This window comes from Gastrolobium bilobum, unplaced genomic scaffold (genome assembly GCF_033153095.1).
Source record: "Gastrolobium bilobum isolate Gb01-03AN ecotype WA unplaced genomic scaffold, APGP_CSIRO_Gbil_v1 utg10414, whole genome shotgun sequence".
Taxonomy (NCBI): Eukaryota; Viridiplantae; Streptophyta; class Magnoliopsida; order Fabales; family Fabaceae; genus Gastrolobium; species Gastrolobium bilobum.
In genome coordinates this window covers 95,884-112,588 of record NW_026896288.1, presented here as the reverse complement: position 1 = coordinate 112,588, position 16,705 = coordinate 95,884, and the positions used below count along the sequence as shown (strand labels likewise).

Genomic DNA, 16,705 nt, shown 5'->3' with positions numbered 1-16,705 from the left:
ACTACTTGGTCAACTCTTGTGAGCATTTTGTATTCAAATAAATTTATAAAACACATAATCTCATCATTATTGTTAAAAGGCAAAATTGTTGACAGTTCCACTTGGACTTGAAATATCTCATTTGGAACTCGTGATACTTAGGTAAAGAATTTATCTCTTAGAAGAACAGATTAATTATTTAATTTGTAACAGTCAGTCTTGAACAATAGATATCAGTACAAGGGGAATACATAGGCAAAGACACCCTAATTGAATGAATGGTATCACCAAGACTGATTTTAAACCCATAAGCCTTTCTATTGGTCTGTAAAATCAATACTTGGAAGTGTTTAACAATTTGTGCCCGAAAGTAAAGCAAAATGGATTATTACACAATCGTCATTCCCATTAATCTTAGCATTCAAGAAATGAAAAACTCAAACTGAACACGCAGAATAACACTGAAAAACAGATTTAAGAGAAATATGTGTGTATTATAGAAAATAAGAAATGAAATTCACGGTAAAATTCTATAATGCCAAAAGAAAGAAGCACAATCACTGAAAGTATAATTTGTTCTGGGCATGCTCCTATCGTTTCCTTGATGAAACTTTCGCTTAAAGTCAAGCAACAACTCTCATCTCACCATTTCTAAGTCAGTTTCTGACAACATGCTATATCTAAATAACTTCAGATCATCCTGAAATGAGAAACAACATTTTGATTTTCCCCGTTGAGAACCACTCTAATAAGCTAGAGTACAGGAAATTTGAATTAGCAAATGACAAAATTCCAAAGAACAGAACACAACAAATGCCATAATATAATAATAAGCTCGCTCAAAAACAAAATCTGCCAGAGGACTCAACAAAGCAAAACAACACAGGATTGCGGAGAGCTACATCAAGCAGTGAATTCTAACAACAAATACTCTATTACATCAACAATCAGCTCACAAAACCCTCTTACTTCTCTTAGCCTTTACTTCAACATCCACTCTCTTCTTGTTCTTCTTCTTGTTGCCCGACTCCAGATCATCAATAGATAATTTATCTTCAATTTTCTTCATCAAACTCTCCTTCTTCTGTTTGCCACCTTCCTTAGCAGATTTTTTCAACCGTTTGACACTAGTCAACTCATTTAGAACCCCCTTCATCACTTTAACTCCTTTCTTCCTCTTCTTATTCACTAATTCTCCATTACCCTTTTCATCATTCTCAGAATCTTCTTCCACAACAACATCATCATCATCATCATCATCTTTAATGAGATCCTCACCAACTTTATCATCCATGTACTTAACTTGATGAATCCTACCCTTCTTCTTTCCCACTTTCTCCTCACCCGCTTCCTCCTCCTCTTCCTCTTCCTCTTTCTCTTTCCTCTCATTCTCCTTAATTCCCACAATCTTCAACTTCACATCAGGAACCGTCTGATAAACGGGCAAGGCGAGGGATTCTAACAACTTGACATGAAAGGACCTCACATTAGACCATTTTATAGGAACAACCTCAGTTATCCCATCAATGGCAGCAACAACATTGGATACGATATCATCCCTCTCCATACTCAACTTGGCAACCCTAACAACACTACAAGTCCCAGTACTCAGAGACAACAGCCCCGAAGAACAAGCCTTCTGAACCTGCTCCTTCCAATTACTCTTCTTCAAATCCAAAGCAACAGGAACCTTCTTCTTCTTGAAGAACTGTTTCCCCAACAACCTCGGAAGCAAAGGAACAACCCTCTTGTCAGCGAAAAACAGGTCGTAAGAATTGCATAGCTTCCTCTTCGCCTCGAAGGGACGGTAATCGGAGGCGAGCTTCGTGAGCTTCAGAACCTTCGAGATAGGGATGCTCCCGGACTGGATCTTGTTCTGGGCTTGGGCTTTGGTGAGTTGGGCCTTGGGCCTGTCGTCGATGATCAAGCACTGCTCGGAGAATGGAGAGAGGAGGGAGTGAGGGAGAGGGATCTTGTAAGGGTTAACTCGACCCTTTTGGGGAATCTTTTTGAGAGTGAGAATCAGATACACGAATTCCTCGTCTTCGTCGAACAGCTTCGGCTTTTGGGTTTCGGATTGTGAGTTCCTCCATTTCAGGAGAGAATCAACGGCTTTCGCCACTGTTTCGGAGCTTACCCTTTCAGAAGCCATGCGTATGCGAGAGAGAGAGAGGGTTTAAGGAAAGAAGGAAGAAAATGAACCCCCACACAATTTTCGGGAAAAATTAGGGTTTAGTTTGTTAGAATCAGCCAATTAGGGGTTTTGAATTTCGATTCGGCCCATCTACTAATAGTGACTGCACTATTATGGGCCCAAATCTAACTCTACCAAAAACAAAAACAAAATGGAAAAGTTCAAAATCTCCTTTGTGGATTGTCCAAAATCATTTGATCTCCTGATTTTTTTTTATTTTTTGAACTCTTACCTCTAGTTTTTTCATCAAACTTCATCCTTTAACATTGTTCAATGTTGTTTTAATTTGTTCATTCTACCCTTGCAAATAGGAAACAAATATAAAGAAGATAAGTGATTAAAAAAAGTATAAGGGGTAAGTGATAAAATATTAAACCATAGAAATATTTTTGAATTTTTTCCCTACAATAATTAAAAACTTAAAAGAAAAAACTTGTGTGAGGAATAATATGGAAATGAACAACAAAGGGTGTTTTGTTTAAGGGAAATATTTTTCTTATGTTAGTAGGAAAAAAGTTATCTCATGTTATAGAAATAAAATTATAAGTGGGATCCACAGGTAAAAGAAAAGATAAAAAAGAGTTGTGAGACCCAATATCTTTTTGTGTATGTAGGAAAGTTATTTATCTCATGTAAAATAAGATAAACATAACCCTTTCTTTAAATATCATCCACATGCATCTTTTATATTTATCATTTATATATCTCTTTTATGTTTGTCAATCGATGTATTTGAATACATCATTATTATACATGTACATGGTTGCTGAAGAAAAAATTATTTTTATCCTAATAGTTTGATTTTATTTTTATATATTTATTTTTTAATAAATTTTAAACTAATATTTGAAAAAAAGTATAAATTAAATTAATAAAAATAGAGAACCAATAAAAAATTTATTTATATTTAAAAAAATAGTTTACCAAAAAAAAAAATTAAGAACTTTACATTACCTATTCATATAAATCGCAAGAGTGCCCAAAAACATGACAATGATAATCTCAATTATAATTTTACTTTTTCATATCGAGGCATTAAATTACAATAGATGTTGAACAGAACACCCTTTATTTGTATTTTCATATACCTCATTAACTTGTTTGATTTTATATTGTTTCTCACTTTTTGTTTTTTCTTTTCTTTTTAACTATTAGAAGGAAAAAGTTAAAAAACATTATTATCATTTAATATTTAATCACTTTTTCTCTTTTTTTGGAGGTTACAAGGAATTGAACACAACACCCTATATTACACATACTCCTAACATACATACCTCACACCACTAGGCTAACCCTAGTGGTGCTTAATCACTTTTTCTCTTGTACTTCTTGTTTATAATTGCTTATCTCCCACGTGTTTTTCTTAGTTGACCAATAAGAAAAAATGGACTGTAACGACCCAAAGTAAACTTGAAAAAAAAAACATGGAGTCACCACCAATTTTATTTAATTTAAATTGTTTTTAAAAACCTCAACATTTGATAAAAACTGGTCTTTTGAAGATTTAAACCATGATTCGGTGTCTACCAAAAAAAAAACCATGATTCGGTAGTTTAGTTATGCACAATAAATGGTGGAAACTTAATTCCAATGTACCTGATACATCATGTAAAACGGTTACCTTAAGTTAATTGTGCAAATGATTTTTTTATACATATTGTGCAAAGAATTAATTATTTTAAAAATATTTGCTTTATTCTAAACAAAATAATCATGAAATGAATAAAACTAAAATTAAACCAAATGTTATGTACAATGAAAATAAAATTATAAAAAAGATTATTAACATTATTTTCATAAAATAATCTGCAAAATTTGAAATTTACTCATACCAAACGAAGTCTAAGATAACAATGTTATGTGAGGGCTCTTACAATTATACAACACTTGAGAATGATAAACGTACAACAATATTGTATATCATCGCATATTCGTTATTATATATTTTTTAGGGAAAAAAGTATTTAATGTTACTTTAGATAACTTTATCTAATGTTCATCAAAATGACGTCGTTTTGAGGTTGAAAAATTAAAAAATTAGAATGATAAAGACTATTATAACCCTAAATAAATTAAAATTACAAAAACACCATGATTTCCGCCCAAAACAACGTCGTTTTGATAAACATTAGATAAAGTTATCTAAAGTAACTTTAGAAAACACAAACCCTATTTTTTATAACCCTTTAGTCAAAATCAATGAAGAATGAAATTTTTGGGTTAAGAAATGATATTATCTAAAAAGATAAGAACTATTTTTTACTTTCTATTTTATATAAATGCCCTAACATATCGCAAAAATATCTCTATATATTTAACTTCACCATATATATACGTGACACTAAGAGTGCACAAATAATATTAAAATTTATTCACAAGGCAAAATGGAGCCTAGCCCATATGTAAAACGGTATATATGAAATCCAATTGTAAATGCACTCAATATTGAATTTTGATTATACAATTGCTCTTGTGATTAGGATATTATTAGGTTAGATCACATATAGAGGTAGCAAAACGAACTCAACCCGCCCTGCCCGTCAAACAAGGCGAGGCGGGCTGAGTTTGATAACCCGCCAGCCTGCAAATCCCGCCAGTCCACTTTTTTTTTACACCTAACCTAACTTAATAATTAGGCAGCTAATACTGAAATGCATTTGACTCACCATACTGCCTTTATCTAGAGGTGTCAAAATGGGTTGATACACGAATTTGACACTGCATGAATTTGACACGACACCAATACATCAACACGACACAAATTTTTATTCATGTCAAAATCTTCAACATGAACACGACACGATACGAATAAAATGCAAAATAGGGGTCAAAATAGTAATTGACAAAAAAAATTAAAAAAAAGGGTCGAAATTAAAAAAATAAAAAATAAAATAAAAACTAAAAAATATGGGTCAACACGAACACGAATACATCAATACGAACACGATACAAATTTTTTACGTGTCATTTTTCTCAGCACGAACACGACACGATTTGTTTTTGCGGGTCAACTCGAACACGAATTTTCGTGTCGTGTCGCGGGTCGACCCGCATCTCGTAACCTATATTGACACCCTTACCTTTATCAACCCTGAAAGCTGGCCAATTAGATTATCAGCATCTCCAGCACTTTGTAATATAATCCTTAATCATTAATATATTTTGCAATATTCAATTTGAGATGTTTATACCAAAACTTGACTTCAACCGTGGTTTTCTAGTTGTTTGCCAGTTGTAATGTCTATGCAGTTTCTGCATACCAATCAATCTATCTACAACTACTGTATAATGATTGTCAAAGCATCATGAGATTTTCCTTTTTTTGTTGGTCTCTTTTGCACCTTGCTTTTCTTTCTTTTCATCCTAAAAATATCTTTTATTTGCAAAGCAGAAGTTATGATTGACCCTCATTCATCAGGGTCGGCAAACAGAAGAATCTAGATAATCCAAAATCCTAACTTTAGAGCAAACAATCAACGACCAAAAATAATTTCGAATCTGGGTGGGTAACTGCACTTAGCACGCAACGCAAAAAAAAAGACATAATTATTACCTATGAATAACTTTATTCACCTTCCATTATAATTGAAATTAAGAGATAGTTTGAGATAATATGATCGCTAAAGGATTAAAAGGAGAAAAGATAATTAACCTAGAGCTTTTGCACTGCGATTGCTTCAGATAAGCCTGTGATGTGGATGAATGTCTCAATTGCGTCCTGATTAGGCCTCGCCATTGAAATCAGAATTGTATGAAACACAAATTCAGCTTTCTTTTCAGAAAATGAAAAATAAAAAAGAGATTTCTCACTAATCTCTTTCTGTAAAAAATATTCGATCTCACTATACTTTGTTTTTTTTATCCCAACATTTCTTTACGGTCTTAAAATTATTGGATTGATTTTCATTTAGAATATTAAGACTAAACCTATCTTAGGATAAATTTCATCCATATTGGACTTAATTTTTGGAAAAGCCAAATAACGTATATTACTATTTTTTATTTTATTTTTTGTATTTAAAACAACAGCATCAAAGTCAAAGAAACTTTGAAGGTGCTTATCTTTATTGAATTAACATCGGAGTCAAAAAGTCTCATATATATATATATATATATATATATATATATAAGGAATGTTATACTTATTATCACTGAGTTTGGGGAAAAACATGAGAGAAAGATATTGGTGAAAAACATAGGCGGGTTGACTCATTTTTGACGAGTTGATGGCGGAGCGGGGCGAGCTGCTCACTTTGCCACCTCTAATTACATATATACAAAACATAATCCCAAAAAATAAAAAATAAAAAAATGATAAATGAAGGAAGATTTATTAAGAATTTATATCCATGAAAAATGCATTTATGGAGGAAGTAATATCCATGAAAATTGCATGCCTTTTACATATATCAATGAGAAATTGCATGCCTTTTGTTGTTTTGCATATAAAATGCATTTCTCTTCACACTTTATATACATAACAGGTACCAAAGGCAATAGTGACAAAATTGAAAACTCTCCTAGTTTAAACTATCCTCATGGTCAATCAATCTTTTATTTAAACCTCTTTTAGAGCTCTCATTCTACCAGCCCCTTTATACAAATATGCATCAAGCAATTCAGTAAAAAAATATGATAGAATCATACCCATTTTCGGTTTAATCTATATTAATTTCACCGATGGCAATTGCTAACGTACATTCATTTACAACACATCACATAGAAGCATAAACTCCAAATAAAATGGCAAATTAAAAATGTCACTAAATCATGTCAATTATCCATCATCGAAGAAACAACCTAGAAACATAACTCTAACGAGTTTATCAACAATTTCTGCTGAATGCCGAAATTGTTCTTGGTACTGTTCAAAATGCTAGGAAAACTTGTAATTGGATTTTATACACTTACCGTATGTTAAGGAATCCTTCACTATATGGTTTAGCACCTGATGTCGTAACAAGAGATATAATATTGGAGGAGAGGAGGGCTGATTTAGTAAGCATCACAGTGCTTTATTTTATCATCCAATTAGTACATATACTAAATAGATGTGTTTGTCGTTATTTGGTTTATTTATTAGCTTTCTTTCTTTGTTTTTTTGCTTTAGATGATCTTTATGCGGTGTCTTTCTGGTAGCGTTTATGTGTTTCATTTCTACGATTCATATAAAATTTATATGAGAAGGGAACTAGATCTTCGTGGCTGTGATAATTACTCATTTTAGTTAGAGACAGGTTCTTGACTTTATTTTATTTTAAGGTTTGGTTTTTCTTCTTTTAATATTTTCTGGATGGATTTCAAAAGGAAAGTCAATGCTGAAATTTCTGGATATATATTATTTTATGTCTTTTATTGATTAAGTGGATAATATTGATTTATCTCACTGAAATCTTGCAGATTCATATGGTAGCAAGCATTTTAGATAGAAATAATTTGGTGATAGGAAGACTAGATATTTACAGGTCTGACTTGGATCGTATTGCAAGCTATTATCAAGAAAGAGAGGAAAACTTGAAAAGAAGCACATAACTCATACTAAGAAAATTGTAAGACTAAATATCCTTTTTGGTACTCAGCAAATTTCACGATACCCGTTTTAGTCCCTAGCAAATAAAAAGGCCCATCGTGGTCCCTAAGAAATTCAAAAAGGACCCATGTAGTTGAAATCGTGGTCCCTCACAAATTCAAAAAAGACCCATATGAGTCCCTAAAAGGACTGAAATGGGTCCATTTTGAATTTCTTAGGGATCACGATGGGTCTTTTTATTTGCTAGGGACTAAAACAGACACCGTGAAATTTGTTGAGGACCAAAAAGAGTATTTACTCAAATTCTAAAATGACTACACTAATTAAGAAGTAAGGTTTACACCTAGTAATATACATAAACTCTTACAAAGAACATAATAACAGAAGCGCGTAACTAATACTAGCTAACTTAACAAATTGACTAACTGATTAACTCCTTCATTCTATCATGACTTTGACCACCTGAATTAACTAAAGTTGCACTACTAGTTGCACTACTGTGACTACTGTTGTGGCTATCCGTCTTTAAAGACTTGAGCTGAACTTGATTGTTGGGCTGAACTTGATCGTTGGGCTAAGTCTGATCATCGGGCTCAAATTGCTTCTGGTCATTGAGGCTTAATACCCTACAAGTTAGGTTGTGTATGTTGAGAAGACCCAACTTGAAAATGGTTGACTGAAAAGGTGTTGTTGGCAATGCTTTGGTGAACACGACAGTTAACTAGTCAGAGGAAGGCACAAGAAGAAGATGAAGAAGACTAGAGAGAATATGTTCACAAATAACATGGCCGTATATTTCTATGTGCTTGGAGTCTTCGTGAAGGTCCTGAAACAAGTGTTTCAGTCGTTAGAGCTCACACAAGAATGATGCAAGGGCTTAGTACTATGCTCCAGAAGAACGCGACACTGTTGATTGTTTCTTCGAACGCCAAGCTATCAGAGAAAAGCCAACAAAAATGCACATGCCTGAGACGAATGACGAGTATCAAGGCAACAAGCCCAACCGGAATATGCAAATGCATGAACATTAAGGTTCGAGTTTAAAGGGAAGAAAATCCTAGCAAGCGCACCTTTGATGTACATGTTATTGGGCCCAGTAGATTGGGCCCATCAAAGCTTAATGGACTCAGCCCATCAGGAGACTAAAGTTAACTTATCTGATAAAGCTAACTTAAGCATTAAAGATAGTTAGTTTAGTTAAATTGAGTTTGTTATGTTTAATTATCAGTCTGTTTGATACTGATTAGCTTGTTAGCTTGGTAGTTAGCTAGTCACTGCAGTATATAGCTTTTGATGTTGTATTATTTAGATAATTGATGAATATACATCATTTTTCTCACTTCCAGTTCTTGTTCGCTTCTCTCATTTTCAATGCATGCAAATGCTTATCTCATAAGATGGTATCAAATTTCATCACTTATCTTCGGCTGATTCTTTGATTCGTACCTTTCTTTGTTGTTCATTGTGTTTTTCTTTGGAATTTATGGCAAATCCAAACCATCTTCTTCCGAATTTCTACATGAATCCTACAAATCCCTTTTTTTTCACTCGAGCGAAAGTCAGGGGTTGGTGCTTGTTTCTCCTCCTCTGGATGAGAGGAATTATCATTCTTGGGCGAGTCCATAACTATAGCGCTCTCAAACAAGACCTTAAAACTCGATGAACATCTTGTTTATGAGTGTCAAGCGGTGAAGCAATGTATTGACTCAGTTGTTGAACTGCGAATCATAAATCTGGACGTGTAGTTGTGAGATAAAGGAAACGACAAATTAATCGTCGATATAAAGAAGTATATGAAAGAGGTGTCCCAATGGAGCGACTAAGACGAACAACATTATCCATTAGGGACGAACACATGGAACCATATCCACTTATAAATTGAGCATTTGAAGCAGACAATGTGAGACATTGAGCTTTATCGATTGTTCTCACTAAGTGAGGAATTCAAGTGAGAACAACTCATTAATGCATTAACATTAACAAACAATTCATGAATTACACACATAATTTTTTACTTATAGAAATTCTAAAAATATAAATTAAGATATATTTAATATTATAAGACTGATATGCATAATTAATTTTAAAATTTTACAAAATATTAATTAAGAAAAAATATTTTCAATTAAAAAAGATATGTATTATTTATTCAAAATAATTTAAAAGTAAAATTAAAAAGAAGTGAAGTTAAAGAATGACATTTGTTCTTTTTTATAGAAGAGTAAATGAAGCTACATACTCTATTCTATTTTAATACGGTAAAAATATTTAATACTTGATATAACCAGTAATATAAATAATATTATCCATGACTATTTGATATTTGATTAAGCATGTATACATTATGTGTGATTACTGTCAACCCACAATTGTTTATGCATACTGAGACCAGATGGTGGACAATTTTTTTAAAATAAAAGTGCTAGAAGTATAAAGTCAAGTTCTGATGATGGGTGATAAGTGCTTTTGTCATGAATTTTCCAAAATTATGATAGTAATAAACAAGTTGTCAAGATAGAGATCTTAACTAAGATTGAAAAGGATGACAAAATTGTAAAACCGTGGAATTGACACGGATCGTAGAATCGTACATTTTTAATTTTAATTATAAAAATAATATATTAAGTATTTACATTCCTAATTTTAATTATAAAAAAATTATATATATATATATATAATTTTTTTATAATTAAAATTAGGAATATATATATATAAAGTTTTCAATTTTAAAAATTTAATAATTAAGAAAAAAATGAAAAGCAAGAATTAATATTTAGGAGGGAAAAAGTACAGACAATTCCACAAAAAGTAAAAAAAGATCTATTCAATATTCAAATAATATTAAACAAACCACTTTGGCTTTATCTTTAACCTTCAAATTTAATCATTCATCTTTGTTTTCTCTCAAGTTCTTTTGCTTCTGTGCTCCATTTCACAGACACCTCCTCCTCCATCGGCTCAACATTTCTTTGCCACTTCTTGGCTACTAGAGATCCATCGTTGGTCACGAAACTCGAACAACTCCTCACGTTCTTCGTCGTTATATGTTTAACCTTAATCTTCTTTGGAGCCGTAGCGCAAGACTCGGAACTGGAAACGGAAGCAGAAAAAGGGGCATCATCGGAAGGATACTCCGGTGAGCAAGAGCGGCAGGTAGATGGGGGTCAGCGGGTTGTAGCACTGCCGATGCGAGTTAAATTTTTGGGTTATGGGTTAAATTTTTTGATGTGGTTTTTTTCACAATAGATGGAATGTTATGATCGAATGATTCCCCGATTTCACGTTTTTTCTCGTCAATCTCAAAAGATGAATGATCTCATTCACGGTCTGGAGCGTCGATAGAAAAAAAAATCGTAGGATCGTACGATCCTATGATTTTGATCCTACGATTTTGTGTGCAATTTTAACAACATTGGGAATAAGAGTTTGTGAAGTTTTATCTGTCGCAACCTAGTTATGAGTTGATTGATGCACAGTTTAAATTTAATCTTATCATCGGTTAGCCTGACAAGTCTAATTTTTATCAAGATACACTCAAAATTATAAAATTTACAACCTGTCTTGTAGATGGAGCAATTCTAGAACATAAACCTACAAGTCTTCTAGAAAAAAAAATAAACATAAACCTTGCTCACACGAAACATTGTGCCAGGCTCAGCACTAATAACCAAACAGACTCCCACGATAAAACTAGAGGAGTAGAATCAGGACTAAACCCTATAGCTATACCTGCAAAAATGTAATTCAAGATGGAGTGAGTTGCAATGCAACTGAATGAGTAGATAATGGGATCTCTAACAAACGGGATGTGACAACATATACAATTAATATTTATTCAAATAATAAGTATGAAAAATTATAAAATTCCAAATCAAGTTGTATGTGTAACAAATTAATGTTTTACCAAAATATTATACTAATGAAATCTAACAACAAAGTTTAAAAAGTAAACTTTCAATGCAAATAAATTTGTGTCATCCATAAATTCACATTTTAGTAAAATAATATATATATATATATATATATATACGAGGCATGTTATATTTACAAATTTTTTTGTTTACAAACTACACTATGTTCTCCCGGGAGAACATTATGTAATTTGTAAAATATTTCAAAAAAATTTGTAAACGGATCATTCTCCTATATATATATATATATAGACACACACATCGAAGTGGGACACACTCAAACAAGACTACAACATATCAATCTTAGGTTATTCGCCTCTAAATCTAGTGTGATAACAATACCAAGCTCCGCACTTGAAAATATAAGGATAGTAATGTCAGTCTCCCACGTACACATGTTTCCTGTCCGTAAATAAATCATGGTACACCAAGGCTAAAACCCATTGTTGTTAGCTTATAGTGTTCTGCAAAAGTTATTTTTCCAAAACCAATTTGAAAAACACAAAGCATAATATGTACATTTCTTAAGGCAGAACTGAAAATTTTGCATATCACAATTTCATAAATCAAATCACTAATATTCAAATGCTTCTCACATATTCAACCTTAACATTATAAACAAATCAAAAATTTATAATATCCTTTCGTAACGTTTCTCAATTTTATCAAAATAAAGTCAAATATTATATAAGCATTTTAAATAAAATCACAACATAAATAATTCTCAAATCCATATTTTCTAAATCATTCAAATAATAAAATAAAGTCTTTCAAATGATTAATTTCTAAAACATAATCAAATATTGAAGTCGTGATATATTTCTAAATCAAATAGTATCAAAAACAAATTCAGTTAAATAAAGTAAATCTTCGAACTCCGTTTTATGTTATTTTTTCCATTAAAAATAATTAAATATCAAACACTCCTTTTTTATGTATAAAATCTTTGCGTAACAAAATGACAAATTAGAGCAAAAAAATATTAAAGTAAAAATTAAAGTATAGTTTGGACTTGTATAGTTTTCACTTTATACTCATAGATATCCCAACCCAACAGAATAGAACTTGATCCAAGATTTTCAATTAGTTAAATGAATTGCAATATCAAAGCATTATTGAAATTCAAAGAAATTTACAGAAAAACTCACAAATAATAATTTCCTAAAACCTTTTATTATTATTTCAAGATTTTAAAACCAAACACATTATTAGGCAATGAAGGAATACCTGAGAAACATTATTTGATTTCTTGTTAAGAATCTAGTTTTGCGGATAAGGAACTTCATTGTCATTCTATGTCTCTTCCTTTTTTGGCATAGCCATCCAAATTTTGATGTTAAATTAAGTTGGTCATCGCTAACTAGGATTTTTCAACCATTACATAAAGGTTTTTTTTTATCACTGTAGCCTTTAATCAACAATTAATTACCAGATTGACCCTGCTTATAAATTATTGCAAAAATTTAACATTTTCAACAAACATAATACCAATCTGTCCCTATTTGACCGTTGACCCCTAAGATACCCAGGTATCTCCTCCCTACCGGGCAGTGGCGGACCCAGGAAAATTTGTTTATGTCCGCACATTTAGTGGCGGGTGCCCCCGAATTTTTTTTGTAAAAAAAAGTTTAAGTTAACGCTTAAACCCGCTCATAATCTAGTTGCTTCCATAACAAGCTGCAGGCAATATTTTGACCCATCATTTTTTCTCTTAAATCTTACCAATCCTCCAAAACAAATATGAAAATATACTTAAGTACATCCATACATCATCATTCTATTTTATAGTGGTGAATAAAAAAGTCAACACTATTTGTACAGAAGACAAGTAAAATCACAGTGAAGGCCTTGTCTAGAAAGGAAACAAAGGATGAAGAGAGCGTGAGAATGGGTACATGGTAGGGAGGAAGAATAAGTTTTCTCTCTAATCAATTTGCGTTGCTACGTTGTTTTAATCATCTCCGTACGTTGCTAACTAATATAAGAATAAATATCATTTTTGGTCTCCAACAAAAAATTCGGTACCCACTTTAGTCTATTATAAAAAAAAATAGTTACTTGGTCCTTATGAAATTTAAAGTGGACTCATTTTAGTCTTTTTGAGTAACTAATGTGGGTCTTTTTTGAATTAGTAAGGAACCACGATTTTAACTAAATTGATTCACTTTGATAAGAGACTAGAGTGGGTACCATATTTTTTGTTAAAAACTTAAAAAAGGATATTTACTCCTAATATAAATATTGAATCAACATACAAATAAATACCTACAAAGCTAAAAAAAATAAAAAAATAATTAAAATCCAAAATTTTATGTGGGCACTTGCGGACATTTGCCCATGGCTGGGTCCGCCAGTGCTACCGGGTATATTTCACGAAATATAACTGTTCTTACACAAGTTGAGTTTTTACCCGGGTAAGGCACCCGAACACCCGGGTATGCAGTTATTTACCCGAGTAGAGGGGATACCCGGTTATTTGTCGGCCAGAAACCACAATATCAGTGGGTTTCAGCCATTGTTATGAGTTATACGTTTTTTCCCCCAAATCTGTCTCCCTTGTCATCTCTATTATGAACCATCATACATGTATTTCATTCCATCATCTCAAAAAGCCTAATCTTGGGAGGACATTGACATTACACCTCCATATTTCCATTTTTCCTCAAAAATCCGAACCAAAACCCTAGACCCAATTTTCGTGTGAAAGATGAGTTCAAGTCCAAACATGTTTCCTTTAGTTATTTACTACAATAGGAGGCATTTTGAAAGTCCCAACGGTGTCCGATTTGAAGGAAAAACAAAAACAATGAAAATCAAAGTGAGCACTACATGTAATGAACTGAAGGAGAGAATTCATCAAAAATTAGGGTTAGAAGGCATCCAATCCATTCACCGCATGATAGCCAGGATAGAGACTGTAGTGGATATGGATACAATATACTACATTGGTAACAATATCAATAATGATAAAGATGTGGAGTTCGTCACAGATGCGTTTGTTGGCTGAAAAATATTAAAATTAATTGAGATATATGTTGAAGTTGATGCTGGTCAATCTTCATCTTTACCGGTGCATACAACCACTGCACAGTGTCCTGGTCAAGAAGATACAGTTGTACGTTCATCTGCACCTGCTCAAGTGTTAAGCCAGATAACATTGGGGTTAGGGTTAGGGTTAGAGTTATGACTTTTAAAAATTAAACGGTCAGAATGCAATGTTCAACCACGCAAACGAAAAAAACACAATAACTTTTAACAACAATGTGACAAACATATCAAAATCAGAATGCATTGTTAAAAAGGGAAAAAAATGTACCTTTAATGGAATCGAATCGGTACAAGGCAGCAATGTATGGTGCGCGATGGATGATCAGAAATAGGAAGATTGTCAGAGGGATTTGGTGAGGGAATCAATGATGAGGCACTTCCAGCAGCTCTACCCGGGAACCCCTTTGTGGGTTTTCCAAATAGGGGCTGCTGGGTTATTTAAAAACCCTACCCATGACATTTACCCGGGTAAGCCCCTCCCTACCCGGGTAAATAATTCAAGCCAATTCTCAGTTTTTGAACAATACCCGGGTATACCACCTGACTACTCGGGTATAGTTATATTTTCAAATTATACCCAGGTAACTGCCTATGTATCTGGGTATTTTACGTTATGTACAGTAAAACAGGGGCATATGAGTGATATGTTTTGGTTGAAGGGCGAATTAGTAATTATTTATTAATTAAAGGCTACAATGGTCAAAAAGCCATTACATAAATCTTTGCACTTCAATATTGCTTACAACAATTAACACTGCCCTCCTAAAACAAGGCTCTCATATGCTTATCTCGGCAAATAAATATAAATCCCTAGCTTTTATGAATTTAAAAACCCTCTTAAAGGAGGCTAAAAGTTATTTTCATTTAATATTATCATGATTGGCTACTTCATTATAATTCTTATGCCAAGTCCAAAGCTAGTTTCCTTGAGTTTTGATATCTCTGGCTTGGGCTATGTCTATAGTGAGGCCCTCATAGCTACCTTTATTTTAAACTTTTAACATCTAATATCCTTATGTCATAGTCAATAATTTGATATAGATAACTGATAATTTCAATATACCTCTAAATGCTAAAATCTCCATTGATAGCTAGCCACATAACAAACAAACAATCTCAATTATAAGAAAACCACAAAAGCAAAGAAAGAAAGAGGATAGGAAATTGTCAAGCAGGTTAAGGGGGAGCCCGTGGCGGGGGACCATCACCAATGGGCTAAGGCTATACCATCATATCAAGTGGGTCTGACACTACATCTCAACCTAAAATCTTAGGGGGCGTTTGGTAGAGGAGAAATTTTTTTTTATCCGAGAATCTCAATTTTCAAAAATATGATTTTTACATTCAGTTTACGATAATATCTGAAAATTAAAAATTTAGAAAAATTCAGTTTTCCGAGAATCCCCAAGAATCCCGCGTACCAAACGGGCCCTTTAAGGCATTAGATTCATGTGTCTTCCCACTTATATGCACTCCACTTAGTATATTACCAACCAATGTGAGACTCATTACATTTGAATATCCCAACAGTCTCCACCTCAAGTGTGAAATCCAACATTAGTATGCTCACGCCCTCAACCGAGTACCCAAGCCCAAAGTACTTAACCCGGCTCTAGCCAATCACCAGGCTAGCCCGAGCCCAATCCAACTCTTATACCAGTGTTAGGCGGGTCCAGGAGAAGCCCATGGCGGGGGACCATCACCAATGGGCTAACCAAGACCAACCACACCAAGTGAGTCCAACACCATGTCACAACCCAAAATCTTAAGGCATCGGGTTCATAAGTTTTCTCAGTTATATAGACTTCACTTAGCCCATTATCAATCAATGTGAGACTCCATCACACTTGAATACTCCAATAATCTTCTCCTCAAGTGTGAATTCCAACATTGGTATGCTTTTCCTATCTCCGAGTACTCCAAGTACAAGTATTCAACCCGTCTCTAGCCAACCACCAGGCTAGCTCGAGCCCAATCTGACTTTGATATAACTGTCAGGCGGGTCCAGGGGGAGCCATGGTGGGGGACCACCACCAATGAACT

The 16,705-nt window shown here is 33.2% G+C and overlaps 1 protein-coding gene across 1 annotated transcript; it reads right to left on the bottom strand.

Moving 5' to 3' along the window:
* Positions 1–506: 506 nt before the first annotated feature.
* Positions 507–2,186, bottom strand: LOC133298657 (uncharacterized). The gene has a single exon (XM_061497986.1). It carries the CDS (start codon positions 2,129–2,131, stop codon positions 932–934), a length of 1,200 nt encoding a protein of 399 aa, XP_061353970.1. The 5' UTR covers positions 2,132–2,186; the 3' UTR covers positions 507–931.
* Between the last annotated feature and the right edge of the window lie 14,519 nt (positions 2,187–16,705).

Bases quoted from the DNA above. Each gene is read 5' to 3' on its own strand.
- LOC133298657 (XM_061497986.1), bottom strand. From the start codon at position 2,131: ATGGCTTCTGAAAGGGTAAGCTCCGAAACAGTGGCGAAAGCCGTTGAT.